Source organism: Ananas comosus, linkage group 1 (assembly GCF_001540865.1).
Source record: "Ananas comosus cultivar F153 linkage group 1, ASM154086v1, whole genome shotgun sequence".
Classification (NCBI taxonomy): domain Eukaryota; kingdom Viridiplantae; phylum Streptophyta; class Magnoliopsida; order Poales; family Bromeliaceae; genus Ananas; species Ananas comosus.
This window is the reverse complement of record NC_033621.1, coordinates 13,912,703-13,928,535: the sequence shown is the minus strand read 5'-3', so window position 1 is coordinate 13,928,535 and position 15,833 is coordinate 13,912,703. Positions and strand designations below refer to the sequence as shown.

Here is a 15,833-nt window from a genome sequence, read left to right as displayed (position 1 = left end):
ATTCAAAAAAATTAGAAAATGTTTATAATCTTTTCTCCTCAAATATTTTAGTTTTAGAATTACCGTTAGAGACGCTACCAAAAAAGCATATAGCCTTTTTTGGGGTTGATTGCATACAGCTCTTTGTAAATATATCGAATAGCAAATATATTCTTATAAAATTCAACTTTTTATTTTTATCCCTACAAAAGTCTGGTAATATTCATATTTGTCCCTCTGATTTGTCACCATTAAAGTACTATTTATTTTTTAACAACAGATAAGTGAAATGATATTTTTGTCCTAACAAATATATCTCTCTAAAAATTCCAACTGTTAGAAACCGGTAGAAATTTTCTCCTAAAAAAATATTTTATCTAATAATATAAGAAGGGTAAAAAAGTTAATTTAACTCATTCACTAATCAGGATTAAATATTTTACGTATAATTAACTATATTTTCTAACGGATTCTAACAGCAAGAGTATATTTGAAAACATTAAGACTTTTATAAGGACAAAAATAAAAAGCTAAGCTCTGTAGGGATATATTTGTTATTCGATATATTTACAGGGAGTTATATGCAATTAATTACTGTAATTTTATAAATATAAAAAAAGAATTGTTTTTAAATTTTTTTTATAAGCCTACGTGGACAAAGGTCCACGACGAGTCCCCGCATGTACCTGTCCCCGTTTGGAACTACGTGGACTGAATTGGGAAGCTGTTTCATTTTGAGCACCGCTTCTCCCCGCCATGTCACTGCTACCGCTTATCACTGCATTCACCATAGCATATATTCTCCTCTCTCTTTCTCTGCAAAAACCCTAGAAAAGGAGATCGATCGAGAGCGATCGAGGGAGATCGAGAAAGGACGATCGGAGCACTGATGGAGCCGGATTCGGAGTCGATCGCCGTGCCGAACGGATCGATCGAGGAGGACCGGCGATCGCCGCCCCCGCCGCCGATGCCGACGAATCCGATGGTGACGCCCCTCCTCGCCGATCTCTACCAGTTCACCATGGCCTACGCCTATTGGAAAGCGGGGAAGCATCTCGACCGAGCTGTGTGAGCGCTGATCCTCTCGATTCCGCTCCCTTTTTTGTGGGTTGGGTGATGGATTTGATGCCCTAGGGATGTTGAAATGATTGATTTGGATGAGTTTGGCGATTTGAATTGCTTTGATTTGTTAGCTCGCTTTGATTGATTTGCTTAGGATTTGTTTTATTTACGATTTTGAGTGGGATATTACGCTCCCTGGTGAAAGAACGAATGATTTGGATGGCGAGAGGAGGTGGATTTGATTAAACAATATATGTTGATATTGGTTGTGAGTTTGATTCTGTTTCAGCTTTGATCTGTACTTCCGGAAGAATCCGTTTGGAGGTGAATATACCATCTTTGGCGGGCTCGAAGAATGCATAAGATTTGTCGCTAATTTCAAATTGAAGGAGGAGGAGATCTCATTCTTGCGGTCGGCCATGCCGACGTGTGAGGTATGAGTACCATGTTTTTATCTACTAGCTACTATTCCATGTTATGCACTCTTTTCTTAACTTTTATAATCTGTTGCCTCTACATATACCAGTGGTATTGCTGAGAAGAATATGTTAGAACAATTTGATATCATAATAGCATGTGGGTGTGCTTTTCCATAGGAGGTTAAAACATGTATTCTTAGCAAGATTTGGAAAAGAAGTTACAAGAAAGTCTAAAAATTTGTCACTTAGTAGAGCTCTAGTTACGTAAGGCATGTTATAATCCTCATACATAATTCGCAACTTCTATACGTTTCATATGCCTCAACATTGTCGGAACATCACAACTCTCTAGTTATTTGCGATATATCCTCTCTAGTTATTTGCGATATATCTCTTACTCTTTGTCCTTCTTTATCTTGGTTTCCTACATTATATAGGAGACACTCAATAATTAGCCGCTAATTTAGTTGTCTGTTCTATAGGTTATTTTGTTTTCACTTGAGAGTTTTGATAATACAACATGATGTTGGATATTTTCTTTTCCTCCTTTAGGATGGATTCTTTGACTATCTGAGGTCAATTGACTGCTCTGATGTTGAGGTTTATGCCATTCCTGAGGGTTCTGTTGTGTTCCCTAAGATTCCCTTGATGAGGATTGAAGGGCCAGTAGCTGTAAGTTCCATTGTTAATTTTACATGTTGAGAGTAAATCCTAAACATGCATGATAATTTAATGTGTGATATCTTTCCAGGTAGTCCAGCTGCTCGAAACTCCTTTCCTATGTCTTGTCAATTATGCCTCTTTAGTTACTACAAACGCTGCAAGACACCGACTTGTTGCTGGAAAGTCAAAGACCTTGCTTGAATTTGGACTTCGGCGGGCACAGGTAGCTGTTAATAACTTTTTAAGTTTATTTAAAAGGTCTAAACCTATATGTTCATAACTTTGATTTCACAATCTTAGGGGCCTGATGGAGGAATAAGCGCCTCAAGATATTGCTATATGGGCGGATTTGATGCCACAAGGTTTTTTCTGTTGATACACTGAACGCCATATCGTAGGGACCTTTGTACTCTTTTTTGTTTGGACCGTTGAGTGAATCAATTTCCTTGATGGTGCACTGTATGTTCTATGTATATTCTGTGAAAAAGTTTCTCTTTAGTCTAAATAACGTTTGATTGTGTTGCATTCTTTGTTCTTGATATTCTTAAGAGTTCAGATAATAAGCCCTGGGACTTGCCTCATTTTTTAGGTTTCCTGGCTATTTCTTATTATGTGTAATCTTTATCTCCAAGGAAGATCTTTCCTGTTGAAACACAGCATCAATAAAGGATGTAAGGCAAAAAAGTAATGACATTACTAGATGCCGCTTGAATGTGAAATAGCTTTATGATCATAGGAAAGGAGTTTTTTTATTTTTATAGTTAGTAATTTTATTTAGCTATTTTGGTATAATGAGAAAGCTGAATCACCTTATGTTGACAGCAACGTTGAAGCAGGAAGATTGTTCGGGATACCACTTCGCGGGACTCATTCACATGCTTTTGTCAGCTCTTACATGGTTGGAGAAATTACTTGTAATCCTTATACATCAGCTTTCCAGAACATAATGGTCAATAGATATCTCTCACAGTCGCACTACTTTCCATGGAATTAATCTCACAGTCACACTTGCTTTAGAATTTTGTTGGCACATATTCTTTGATATTCTGTTATTACTGGAGAGAAACACCAGATAATGGTCCTTTTTCAAAGTTATTTGATCCAAAATCTTAAACTCTATGGGGCTTTTGATTGTCTCTTAAACTACTACCAGACTATGTTTGCTTGTAAATGATGATAAAATAGATTCCGGACCAGAAACCCAGTCAATCAACTTTAAAGATCTGATGAAAACACGCTCTCACTGATTATTCTTTTTGTCTCTTTATGGTTAGGCAACAGGAAGCCATTCCTAAATGCAAAAATGAACCTGGATTAGATTTATTTGGGACAAACTGGAAATTCTAATTGCCTTTTCAGAAAGATATAATATTTTATGTTTTCATGCCTTGTTCGTCCTGCACATGATATTCTCTCGCTGTTATTATGATATTTGCTATTTTTATCTTGCTATTGTGTGTAATGCATCTGCTGCTCTAACATTCAATTTTTTTACTTTTTATCAAGAGCCTTGATGAGATTATTGACAAAGCACTTCTATCTCATGATGGTTCAAGCACATGTGAAGATTTTGTAACTTTGGTGCAGAATTGGCTGAACAAAATTCAGGTGGTTAATTGGTTATAGCATAATTTATCTGCAATCTCACGTTTCTTTTCCCCCTTGTAAATAAAACAGAGCTGAAACCATTATGTTCAATATCTTTTACTTATTAAATGAATTATTACTGAACAAATAGATATGCACCAATGATTGATTAATGATACAATTAAATTTGATTTATAGTTGTCACAGGCTCACAATTACATATGCATATTTGCATAGTTTATAGTACCAACCTATTGATATTCTTCTTGTGTTGAGGAAAACACCATTCACACTCAAATGGACAAGCTACTAATACTGAAAATGATTAGAGCTAGCTTTTAGTAATAATTGTAAAGCTGGATGATGCAAGTTTGTACAATGAGGGTGTTAAACTTCTGATTGTTGTACTCCTTTTCTTTTTAAATTATTATAATTACTACAAAGTACATGCTTTCAGCGGGCAAAATCACTCCATGGTGTCTTTGGGGAGACTAATCAAAGTGAGCTGGCGGCATTCACATCATATGCTTTGGCTTTTCCAAAAAACTTTCTAGCACTTGTGGATACATATGATGTAAGTTGATGTTTATGTAGCTCTTACCTTCTATTCTTCCCATCATTTAATTATCTACTGTTGATTGTCAAACCATTTTTTTGTCCTTCTACTCCAACCCATTAATGTTTCTTCCATTGTGATCTATGTATGCAAATTATCACAAAATCTTCCTCTGTGTATTGAATTTTGTCATAAGGATGAGTGTTTTTTTTATGGTATTAAATTGTCATATTTCAGGGATACATGCAGATTTTAGTTTGGCTTGTCAATATAGCACTTAACAGCCATCCAGTTGTACTTGACTACCAGCCGAAAGCAATATATCATATAAGCTTTAATACCTGTCTTGCCCCAAACAATCTTATGTTGTGCATCTAGCTGTCTATATCTATTTGAAGTACTAATATGTGGCGCACTACATGAATTAGCACTTACACTTAAGCAACAGTGATTGGATATTTGGATTTCACTACATTAGCTATTTACAATGAGCTTTTGAGACAGATACGGTATTAATATAATTAGGAACAATTGAGCAACCATCCAATACATACAATATGTAGCGTGGGTTCAAATTAGAAGTTTAGAAAGACCTACTTGCACTGAACTCCTATTGACTACAGGACTCCAATCTCCCTTTCCGAATTTTAATGATTTAAATGTAGAAGAATATAACAGACTGGAGTGCGTTTGCTGCATTAAAATAGGTTTGATCGGTCAACAATTTCTGTGGCATACTATTGTAATCTGTCTTTGGAGTTTGACTTTTTATACCCAATAGTAGATATCTCTTTTTTGGTATTTTAGCTAATACAGAAGCTGGTCTTTAAATGTGCATTCAACAGGTTATCCGGAGTGGGGTGCCCAACTTCTGTGCAGTTGCTTTATCTCTTAATGATTTGGGGTAATTTTGAGCCTTCAACTAATTTTCGAGAACCTCTTCACATGCACATTAATCTTTTCATTCAAAGATGTATGTTCAGTCCTTGCATGCTATTCTTTGTATTTAACTTGACCTTTCATTTTTGAACTGCTTTAACATATTTTATTCCCTAGGAAACACCAGATATAATATATGTATATATAGAATGGCTTTCTAACTAAGCGCTTCATTCCCGCAAACAACCCTCTGTTAAGGATATATAGGATACATTACGAATTTTACCTTTTTTCCCCTGTTTTATGCATGAAATGCATTAATAAAATTCTTGGGAACAAAACAGTAATGTCGGATAATGCATGATTGTAAGAGATTGTTCTTGTTTTTAGAGAAAATGTTAGTCAATGATGTTGTGTATGCGGAACCAACTAAGGTGAAGGATGCTGGGCACATGCTTTTGCTTTCAAAATACCAGTTGTTAATTATGATTCTTAATTTTAGTCATGATTGAACTAAAAAAACAAAATGCAGCAGTTGCCTGATAAACTGGAGGTGATGATTTCGTTACGCTAGTTTGCAATATCTCTTTTCCCGTATAGATTCTGCTTATGTTATGTTTGTAACATCCTTGAGCTTCCATATTGTCATCAGTTTCACATACAGATCTTTTATTGCGCTTATTGCAACTGTACTAATTTATCATCATAAAATTACATATTGGCAAGTTGAAAATTGTTTGATGCAGGTATAAAGCAATTGGAATTAGGCTGGACTCTGGTGATTTAGCTTACTTGTCAACTGAAGCCCGGAAGTTCTTTCAGTCGATAGAAGAAGAATTTGATGTGTTTGATTTTGGAAAAATGAATATTACAGCAAGCAACGATCTAAATGAGGAAACTATCGATGCATTGAACAAGCAGGTGAACATATTTGAACATAGAAATAGGATTTCATCTTCTCAGCTTTGATTACCAATTGAATTTCTGAAGTGTAATCAACTCCCCTGGCCTTAAGGATGGGTTGATGCAAATATAGTTCTTTGATCCAGGAATTTGTGTGTGGATGCATGTGCACATGCGCATGCACTCTCAAAGATTTTTCTACTAGCTTACACCCATTTATTCACTTACACTGCAATCGATGAAAATATTGTCTAAACTCGGTGCACAACATTTGCATGCATTGCCCTGTGAGATACGATCCATCCATCTTGTACTTCAATCTGCACATCTCAGAGAGTTGCAACCTTTTCTTCAATTAAAAATTATTTGCTCTAAAAGTAAGCTCGGTAGTTGGATCGAAAGCATCTCACTCTGCGGTGCACAGCTTATGTGGTGCATCAAGTGCAAGCAATAATTTCTCATTATTGTTGCACACCCATAATGACATATTAACTTTTCATGAAGGGTCATGAGGTAGATGCCTTTGGCATTGGAACGTACCTCGTCACTTGCTATGCTCAAGCAGCTCTTGGTTGTGTATTCAAACTTGTGGAAATCAATAATCAGCCACGCATCAAACTCTCTGAAGATGTAACAAAGGTACATGTGGTATTTGGTTAAATTAATGGAAGTTTTTTTTTGCACCTAACTGCTTCTGTTTTTTTCTTTTTCTTAGGTTTCTATACCATGTAAGAAACGATGTTACAGGTTGTATGGAAAAGAGGGCTACCCGTTGGTGGATATAATGACTGGAGAAAATGAGCCAGCTCCAAAGGTGCACGATCACCTTATTTGTGATTGCTAAGGGTTTAAATTTGCAAGTTAAATGACAAAAAAAAAATTGTATGATTAAGCATAGGGAGTTTTTTTCCATATATATTGACCCCTCAAAATTCACATATTTTTATATATCTGCATAACTTGCGAAAATGATGAGAGCAAGCAAAACTAGGGATATCTCTTAATTAGTATTTCTTGGTTTTTTCAGTACATTTAGGTCTATTGGAAACATGTTAATGAGTTATTTTAGTTTTGTATCTTTTTATTGGAGTGATTTGATTTTTTTTTTCTTTTTTTTTTTTTGGTTGCAATTAATAGATTGGAGAGAGGATATTGTGCCGCCATCCATTTACCGAGTCAAAAAGGGCATACGTTGTGCCACAGCACATCGAGGAACTATTAAAATGTTATTGGCCTGGAAATTCACGTATGGATCAATTTTCTTTAGTAGTTTATTTTCTTCTCTATGCGATGAACTTTTGTCTTTTTATTTTTGAGACATTTCGGTAGATTCTTATATATAGGCGCTGCTAGAATAATGTTTTCATTTACACTAAATTTGTAAGTTAAATAAGTTCCAGGGATCATACCACTCTTATTAAAAAAAAAAAGAGTAGTTTTCTATATCTCGAAGACATTGTAGAAGTTTCTTGTGAGTTTAGCAATATTTTAGGACACGGTATCAGTCATGGGAGCAGAAGCATGGTGAAAACAATGCCTCGTCAATTTTCTTTTATGTCATAAATAGCAACAGCTTTTAGGCACAAGTTTTTGAATTTCGACTCTTTTCTTTCTTCTGCAGATAAAACAAGGGAAGAACTACCACCAATAGGGAAAATCAGAAAGCGCTGTATGCAGCATCTCGACCAAATGCGTCCGGATCACATGAGGAGGTTAAACCCAACACCATACAAGGTACGTCAATCGCTCTCGCCAATTCACTAAATCGGAGAATCTTACAAGTAAAAAATTCAGACTCAAAATATCATTTAATAACCGACCAGGTTAGCGTGAGCGCGAAGTTATATGACTTCATCCACTTCCTGTGGCTTAGTGAGGCACCGGTTGGTGAACTGCAATAAACAGGTGAATGTGACATGTGGAGAACTTACATGTGAACAACGCAATCTAAACGAGAAACTGTGTGTTACATAGAGGTATGTTTTCAAGCAAACAGCAATGAGGCCATAATAATTTCACTTGATGCATCATGCACACAATTATTTCACATAATGTAACATACTAAGATCTTTTGAGGTATTTTGATTTAACATAGGTTATATTTGGATGTCAGAATAAGTTAGCAAGTAATATTTTATTCGATATGACTATTTTCTACCATGGTTGGAAGCTAGGAGTGTGGTTAAATGTCTTAAATAGAATAGCATATTTAGCCTTCAAATTATTTTTTCGAAATAAGATAAATCACCTCATAGATGATATGTTATTCTACTAAATTATAAATGTCAAGCCCTTTGGAGAAGTGAAAAATTAAACTCCTACCTTCCAGTTATATATAAAAAAACTATCATCGGATAACTTAGTTTGATATCCAAACAAGGTCATAATATAATATATGCTAAGATATTTTGATGTATATATATTGCCCTCCTTGGTGTGTATTATCTTTGATACGGTTAGTGGGTTTTGTTTAGGGTTAATTGCATATGTGTCCCTACATAGCAATGAAATTGTATATTTATCTCTATAAAATTTAGTTATCAAATGTCTTTCCCAACTTTCGTTGTTTGTAATATATTCTGTCCATTATTTGTCAAGTTAAAGTTAACTTTTCTTTTACAAAATGACCATCCTATTCTTGAATAAAAATTTTTTAATTGTTCTTAACAGCACTTATCATTTCTAATATTTTTATTCTAAATCTTGCGTAATTCTAGTTAAGTCATAAATCATAAATTCTAAAGAAGTTTTTTGAAACAATAAATTTCTATGAGGGAAGAACCCGACCAACTAAGAGTGGTCATCTTGTAGGTGTAACTTTTAATATTTGAATTTTTATAGGAATATATTTGATAATTATAGCTTAGATAACATAGAAAATGTGTAGAGTTATTATGCTCCCGGAAGCATATAGGAATTGATGCAACTGACTTTTTAGTTTTTGGATCAAGAATTGTAGGATTAGAATGATAGTGGTCCTCACTAGGGCTAAGTTCCCTCTAGGATTTTGTAATTTTTCTAAGGAGATAATATTAATCCAAGAATTAGAAATAATCAAAGAAATTTATCTACAGTTCAAAAAATTAGAAGCACCCACATGACTGGTGCTTTTGGAAGCACTATAGCCGTACTCCATAGAAAATTATCCCGTTTGTTTGCTGCTACATCCTAATGAGAAATCAATTTGTCCATGTATTGCTGCTTTACTTTGTTACAAACATTATATTCCGTTACTGCAGGGTAAGATTCCATAAAATATTCCATCTTAGTCCGGTCAATGAATGAATGGTAGTTTCTGTCAACAGTAAATGACAGAATAATTTGGCCTCCGTAACAAATAACAATTTGAATCTTTGAATCCACGAACCATTCATTTTAGATGCCATCAATATGTAAAACGTAGAAAACCTGGAAAACATTTGCCACATTTTTTTTCTGTGAAAAAATGCTTAGAATTCCCACAAATAATACTATGCTGCTACTGCTGGTATGCGAGACAGCATACATACCAGATACATCGACAATCATAAAAACAACGTTTTAAAACATCCCTAGCATATTACTCAATTGTAATTAAGATGCAAAAAAACAAATAAGTCTATTTTCATGGAGGCTTGTTTCATGATGTACAAAACAACATCCGGTGACCTTCTGAATACAATACCTAGAACTGCTTGGATAGATACATCAGATTCCCATTTTGTTACGTACCTGATTTGACGCAACCCGTCTATGATGAAAATTTGCTGAGACGACCTAACCTTCACTTTCTAATTGGCAGATGTAACACATTATTGAATCACTCGCTAGCTCTACTCGCTTTTGCGGCTCGCAACGAGACATCAACCTTTATATAGCATATCTTTCGAAGAGGTTGGGCTTCTGAGTTATGAGAATCTGCTTTTCGTAACACAGCCCGAATCTCTGATCGACCTCTGCAGCTACAAGACTATCATGGATGGAGAGTGGCCTCTGATCAAATTTAGATCGAGACGGTGAGGTCCTTCAGTTGTACCCACCCATAGGCGCACTGATCTCGGAGTTTCTGTATCACGGAAGTAGCTAAACTGACGGCTTCACGGATCGCCGCAAATTCCTTCTCAAAAGGAGCCCTAGCTTTCAGGTCCAACTGCAGTTACACCATCAGACTGTCAGGTAACAAATAGAATAACTGATTAAGGAAAAAAAAAATAGAATATATTGGCTGAGATTAAAAAATAAATAAATAAATAACCTTCTCGAGGCACCGTGCTGCATCCAACACATAACAGAAATATGACAACTGCCGGTATAAATCCGCCTCGGTGTACTGTTAACGAGTTGCACAGGGATTCAGTCACCATGTGAAGCAAAATCCGAGGAAAATATGAATGGATCGAGTTTCGACGCTGCATTCACTAACCTGTTTTACAAGATGGCCGTTACACCGTGGGTAATTTGGACAGACCATTCCTCTTTCAGAATCGCCGATTACTCGAAGGTTCAGACTGCGGGTGGTGTATTTGCATAGTTCATCATCACACTGGTGGACCCAAAATAGAAATACATCACAAACTGTGGTATTTTCTAGTACACAGCGATTAAAATAAGATTATAAATTTCTTATTTACCGTCATTAACCCTTTGTAGTACAAAGAGATGAAGTTATCAGCCTGTCTTTTGATCTGCAAATAGAGCTTTGATTGTTAGTTTTACAACTTGGCAAATGCTAGATCATAAATGGATAAGACTTCGTAAAATCCCCTAAAAATACCATGATTTTCACATTACCTTACTGAAATTTAAAACCTAAGCAGAGTGACAGGATGAAAATCTTGTAGTTTAGGTGCAGTAATGTTTAGGTATATTCAATATTTTAGAGGGGCGAAGTGAAAGTCACAACATTACCAATAAGGGGATTTTCTGCAATTTAGCCATCATATAAGCTTATAAGAGAGGTCTGAAAGTTGTGGCACCTGGTTAGCGAGCATGACTGGAGATACTCGAGATCCGTCGATATCATCTGGACATCTAGGGCAACGCATTCTCTGCCAAAAGTTGTGACTAGGCTCTTCAGTTTGTGAATCCGATTGGCTTTTATTACTTGAAGCAGAAAGTAGGCTGGATACAGGAGGGCAATTGAAAGTGCTCGAGCAGCTCGGACACGACAATCGAAGTGGCTCACAGCCTTTATACCTGCATGTATTATTTGTTCGTGGACGGTAACAAAAATGTTTAATATGAAACTTTGGAAAAAATTCTCTATAACACTTATACCACATAAAATAGAGTACATCCTAATCAAGCATCACCAAATAGGGGGGAAAAAAGGTGAAAAAAAAATTTTCTTTTACATTCATTCAAACTTGGAATTTCTAAAATGCTCCTGATTTACACTTATTATTCTAACACGTCATCATATGATTGGCATGGCACGTGGTACATTCCTATATACTATGACGACTAAAGAGAAGGCTTTCTCAAAGTTTTGCGAACATAAACAAAAAATAGTTACCTCTCGTCATCATCTGTTACTGATAAAAGCACGGTAGAAGGATCTTGGTTTGCAGATTCAACAACTTTCGATTGGAACTAAGCATAAAAAAGCACAAAGAAAAATATTTAGAACGGAGCTGGAAAACACCACCAAAGATGAATTACTAGGGTGAAGGTGCACCTTAGATGAATCAAGCCCTAGACACTCGGCCAAACGAGCTGGGCTTGTGCCCTGAATGGAAGCGCACAATCGTGAAACCACAGGATGAATCTGAAAATAGCAAGAGATTAGAAATTTTTTGTAGGTAGACTACCCTCAACAAAGGAAAAAAATACGAGTAATGGTATACAAGAAAAGGAACCTGTTGAGACAAGTAATATTCGATGTCGATCATCCAACCGCCACTGTCCCTTTTGAGCTCTTCTGGATGCCTAGCCCTCTGAGCAATTCCGGTGGAAGAACTAGAACTATTATCCTGGACAAAATGGTGATGAAAAAATAATATCAGGTCTGGTTGCTTGTAAAAGAAAATAAATTTGGTGCGGAATTAACTTATGGCATAAAGATATTCCTGTCGTTTTCAAGTCTTGCATTCTTTATTTGAAAATTATACATGCTAAAATGCATATCTCTAGATTATGTTACAAAAAAAATGCTATAAGTGCTTGTTTGGCCTGACTTCTGAAATAGCTTATTTACATCAAAAGGCAAAAACTTATAGAAACCACACATCTAACTTAAAAAATAAAAGAAGTCGGAAGCTTTTGCTCAGCCATAAAACTAAAATGAACTTTACGGCCTAAGAAAGAAGCTCTAATATGAAGTTTCCAGTTTTGCTATGGCAAGAAGCTGTAGAGGAAATTTAATTGGAAAAGGCCGCTGTACTTCTTCAAACAGATGTATTGAGCCAGCATTTCGAAAAGCTTATACGGCAAATCAATATTTCATCTGCTTCGAAACGAAAGCAAGGTAATTCACACTTCCACCCAGAATCTTAGCAGATACACTTTGTCATATACATCAAAGCAGGAAACAAAAAGAGGCATCTTATACCTGTTGACAGCAAATAATGTAAGGAACTGTATCACCGGCAGAGCATCCTGAGTAGCCATTTTGCTTCAATCTTAAAGCCACCTATAACACAAACATGAAATATATTAGTAGATTGCATATAGAATGTATACTAACTAAACATCAATAATATTAAGTATAGAACAGGTTTGACCTGGACATGAGGCTGGTTTTTGGCATCTGGATAGTCCTCAGGTGGTTTTGTTAGGGACTTTGTGATAACATATTTCTCAAGTGCTATTTCGCCATTCCTCATTTCCTCTTGTACCTGTATATATATACAGAGAAGAGCATGTTGCCATATAAAAGATTGAAAATTCCCAACAAAAAAGTAAGAAAACATGTATACCCATATAACGACATGTATATAACACATACACACCCCCACACTTCCAGGGCAAAATGAATTTTCAAAATATACCCTTAAAAAAATTTAATTTCGTACATAAATATACCCTGTGCTTGCAAAGGTGCTACTAATAGAAAATGTTGTCAAATAAAAAGTCATAAGAATTTGATGACTCAATTTAAAATAATGGTTTTCCAATGGGGGTCTAAGAAAATGCAGGAGTATTATGTGGGTATACTTTTGGAAGATTTGATAGGCGTATGTATACACATTAATGCCCCAAAATTAATATACAACTATGACAGACATATAAACCACTGGAAACAAAACATTTCAAATTAGAAATAGAAACTGTAAGAATTTGAAGACGGATTTTAAAAACATGCATTCCGACCTTCATAAGAGAACTATGGATTGCCTCCACGACATCCTCACATGTCCTGTATAAATTGGAAAGTCATATCCAAACTGGAAGAGATAAATTGGAAATTGCTCTTTTTTCCCCTTAACTTGGATTACATAAAAGCAAATGCCTACCCTCCTGATAATATCTGGCTGAGGCAATAATCGCCTGTTTCTTTAGATAGTAAACTCCAGTCTCGACGGACCATATCAAGACCCTTTCGCTCAATGACCTGCGCCAAATACAATGTGAGACATGTTCATTTGAACGCCATTATGGACCAAAAGTGTAATCAGCGTCACCTCATATGGTGTTCCATCTTTGAAAAGCACTTTGACAGCAGCATATTTCTTCTTTTTGAGAAGAAGCATTCTTTTGTAGAGGCCGTCAAGATCAATCTCTAGGCAACGGTATTTTTTATTGACCTGCATCAGAAGTTCACAAAAATTCAACGTATCATGCATTTGATATGAACTTACTTTCCTCTTCCAAATGTTAAACTCCTTCGAAAGTGATATGAAGATAAGATAAACATCTAATAATTTTAATAATAATAATAATCACTTAGGGAGAAGCGTTACCTCCTGAATGACCTTTCCAGCAATAGCTTTTGCCTTAGAAATGTCATCCAACCCACTGTAGATCATAATCGAATCTGTATCGCCATAAATTACCTGCCCAACAACCCAAATAAAATAATGAACCAAAAAAGTTCATTCAAACTCACATCTGCATTAATTTATCACACAGGTTAACAAGCAACAGTTCAAAATTACTAATTAATTCCTAAGAATATCAACGATGTGTAACAGAATTTAGCACGCAAAAAAAAATGAGGCTGTTGGATGCAGTGGGAACAACTAGGAGTTTGAAACCTTGAGAGAAAAGAAGACCCACTAGGTGCTTATAGCAAGAATTTTGTTATTCATCAATCACCTTAATTAACAATGACATCAGAATAATGACATTAGAACAGTAAAATTTGCCAAAGTACCTCCAAATTTAAGTTATTCTGAACCAAGTCCACAGTACTTTGCAAGATTTCTCTTCCCTGCAAAAAGCATCTAAGGATTGCTTAGATACGTTTATTTAAGCTATTATACATGTTTAGTAGTACTCTTCCATATGGAGTTTAGGAAATTGAAGTTTCTCCTCACTTGTGAAGTTATGAGCTCTGCAAGTTGCTTTGCATAAAACCTAGAATTGGAAAAGCCCAAGCAGCCATACATGCTGAAAACAAATGACAAAAGAATGTGTTAGCTGTTATTAAAGGGTAAATTAACATATATCCCTGCAAAATAACTATTTACATGTATACTCCTGCAGAAGCTGAAGTATATTTATGTACCTCAAAAGCACAGTTTCCTACAAAAATACCCAATGGTTGGGTCCTTATCCATTAGAAAAAGATCTTTTAAAGAGGGGCGTAGTTGTAAGTATGGGCATATATGCAATTTTTCAGGTACATACATCAATCTGTACCTAGGAATATTCAGATTTTTCAGGCGTATAGATGTGAACTTCTGTACAAGTAAAAAAAAAATGGAATGTGCAGCAACAATCATTACCTATTGGCAGTGAGCTTCAGTGCCTGTTGTTGAATATCAAGTTGCTGAACTTTGAGACCAGTAGCTGTCTTCAGCCATGACTTAACCATTCTTCTTCTCTCAACCAAATTCCTCAACAACTGCAGGGTCAAATACATCAGATGAAATATGCAACATAAAGGTTATCAAAACAAGAAATTAAGTCCAAGTATTCTACAAAAATCAACAGCAAAATTACTGGCAGTAAAACATGTCTAGCAACTACAAATTGATTCTCCATCTTACTACTAAACTATTGGAAAGATACCTCAGGTAAAACTCCAGTAGTTTTTGAAGATGGTAAACTAGGAACAAGGCCATCATAAGATCGTTCAACTGTAGTGAAGCAAATATTGTACTCCTGTTAAAAGAAAAGCACAACGAAGCAGCTGATGAATATAAAGCATGCCAATTATTAATCATAAGTAACACACTAAGAAAATCAGCAAACCTTAAAGCAATAAGGACACGGACATTGGAAAGCTCTAATACCTGAATAATTGAAGGATATAGGCTGTTGAAGTCCAGTAGCAGTATATACTTGTCATATAAGCCCTTTTTGGGTTCCAAAACCAAGCCACCAGAGTATGAAGGACCCTTTTTCCCTTTCCCTTGATCCAGATGTTGTGCATCATTATCAAGAGAGATATCATTTACATTTAGCTCATCCACATCCGCAACATCTGCATCAGTATTCATTTTTCGCTTGGCTGAGTTTGGCTCTTTATTGCGTGCAGGAATCTTGTCTGGCACTATGAACTTCTTTGCATGAAAGGCATGCAATAGCAGGTATTCCACTCGTTGAGCTCTAGCACCCTAAAGATACTTGAAATAGTAAATGATACACTGGTTGAATTATGAGAGTATTGAGTAGAAATGAATCCACATAATGGCATTTAC

The 15,833-nt window shown here is 35.7% G+C and overlaps 2 protein-coding genes across 6 annotated transcripts in view; one reads left to right on the top strand and one right to left on the bottom strand.

Moving 5' to 3' along the window:
* Positions 702–15,833, top strand: part of LOC109710528 (nicotinate phosphoribosyltransferase 2-like) — a 17,479-nt gene continuing 2,347 nt past the window's right edge. Inside the window, exons 1-17 of one of the 5 annotated variants that reach the window (XR_002216384.1) lie at positions 702–1,047; positions 1,331–1,475; positions 2,013–2,132; positions 2,212–2,346; positions 2,424–2,485; positions 2,946–3,021; positions 3,630–3,731; positions 4,168–4,284; positions 5,112–5,170; positions 5,892–6,066; positions 6,553–6,687; positions 6,764–6,862; positions 7,186–7,294; positions 7,670–7,782; positions 7,872–8,024; positions 9,830–10,203; positions 15,671–15,810. Coding sequence is in view for 1 of the 5 variants with exons in the window: in XM_020233192.1 (XP_020088781.1) it covers positions 869–1,047; positions 1,331–1,475; positions 2,013–2,132; positions 2,212–2,346; positions 2,424–2,485; positions 2,946–3,021; positions 3,630–3,731; positions 4,168–4,284; positions 5,112–5,170; positions 5,892–6,066; positions 6,553–6,687; positions 6,764–6,862; positions 7,186–7,294; positions 7,670–7,782; positions 7,872–7,949 (1,704 nt within the window). In the remaining 4 variants the exon portion in view is untranslated. Of the gene's footprint in view, positions 1,048–1,330; positions 1,476–2,012; positions 2,133–2,211; positions 2,347–2,423; positions 2,486–2,945; positions 3,022–3,629; positions 3,732–4,167; positions 4,285–5,111; positions 5,171–5,891; positions 6,067–6,552; positions 6,688–6,763; positions 6,863–7,185; positions 7,295–7,669; positions 7,783–7,871; positions 8,606–9,829; positions 11,296–15,670; positions 15,811–15,833 lie in introns of those variants that run through there. The other 4 variants (XR_002216385.1, XR_002216386.1, XR_002216382.1 and 1 more) reach the window with 4 other exon arrangements.
* LOC109715935 (DNA polymerase alpha catalytic subunit) overlaps positions 9,622–15,833 on the bottom strand; it is an 18,865-nt gene continuing 12,653 nt past the window's right edge. Inside the window, exons 14-32 of the mRNA XM_020241201.1 lie at positions 15,426–15,749; positions 15,202–15,294; positions 14,916–15,034; positions 14,505–14,577; positions 14,342–14,398; positions 13,929–14,021; positions 13,650–13,772; positions 13,482–13,579; positions 13,339–13,384; positions 12,750–12,863; positions 12,578–12,658; positions 11,886–11,999; positions 11,705–11,794; positions 11,543–11,619; positions 11,004–11,223; positions 10,659–10,712; positions 10,451–10,570; positions 10,283–10,357; positions 9,622–10,177 (exon numbers count right to left, since the gene is read on the bottom strand). Coding sequence (XP_020096790.1) covers positions 10,031–10,177; positions 10,283–10,357; positions 10,451–10,570; positions 10,659–10,712; positions 11,004–11,223; positions 11,543–11,619; positions 11,705–11,794; positions 11,886–11,999; positions 12,578–12,658; positions 12,750–12,863; positions 13,339–13,384; positions 13,482–13,579; positions 13,650–13,772; positions 13,929–14,021; positions 14,342–14,398; positions 14,505–14,577; positions 14,916–15,034; positions 15,202–15,294; positions 15,426–15,749 — 2,118 coding nt within the window. The 3' untranslated portion in view covers positions 9,622–10,030. The remainder of the gene's footprint in view (positions 10,178–10,282; positions 10,358–10,450; positions 10,571–10,658; positions 10,713–11,003; positions 11,224–11,542; positions 11,620–11,704; positions 11,795–11,885; positions 12,000–12,577; positions 12,659–12,749; positions 12,864–13,338; positions 13,385–13,481; positions 13,580–13,649; positions 13,773–13,928; positions 14,022–14,341; positions 14,399–14,504; positions 14,578–14,915; positions 15,035–15,201; positions 15,295–15,425; positions 15,750–15,833) is intronic.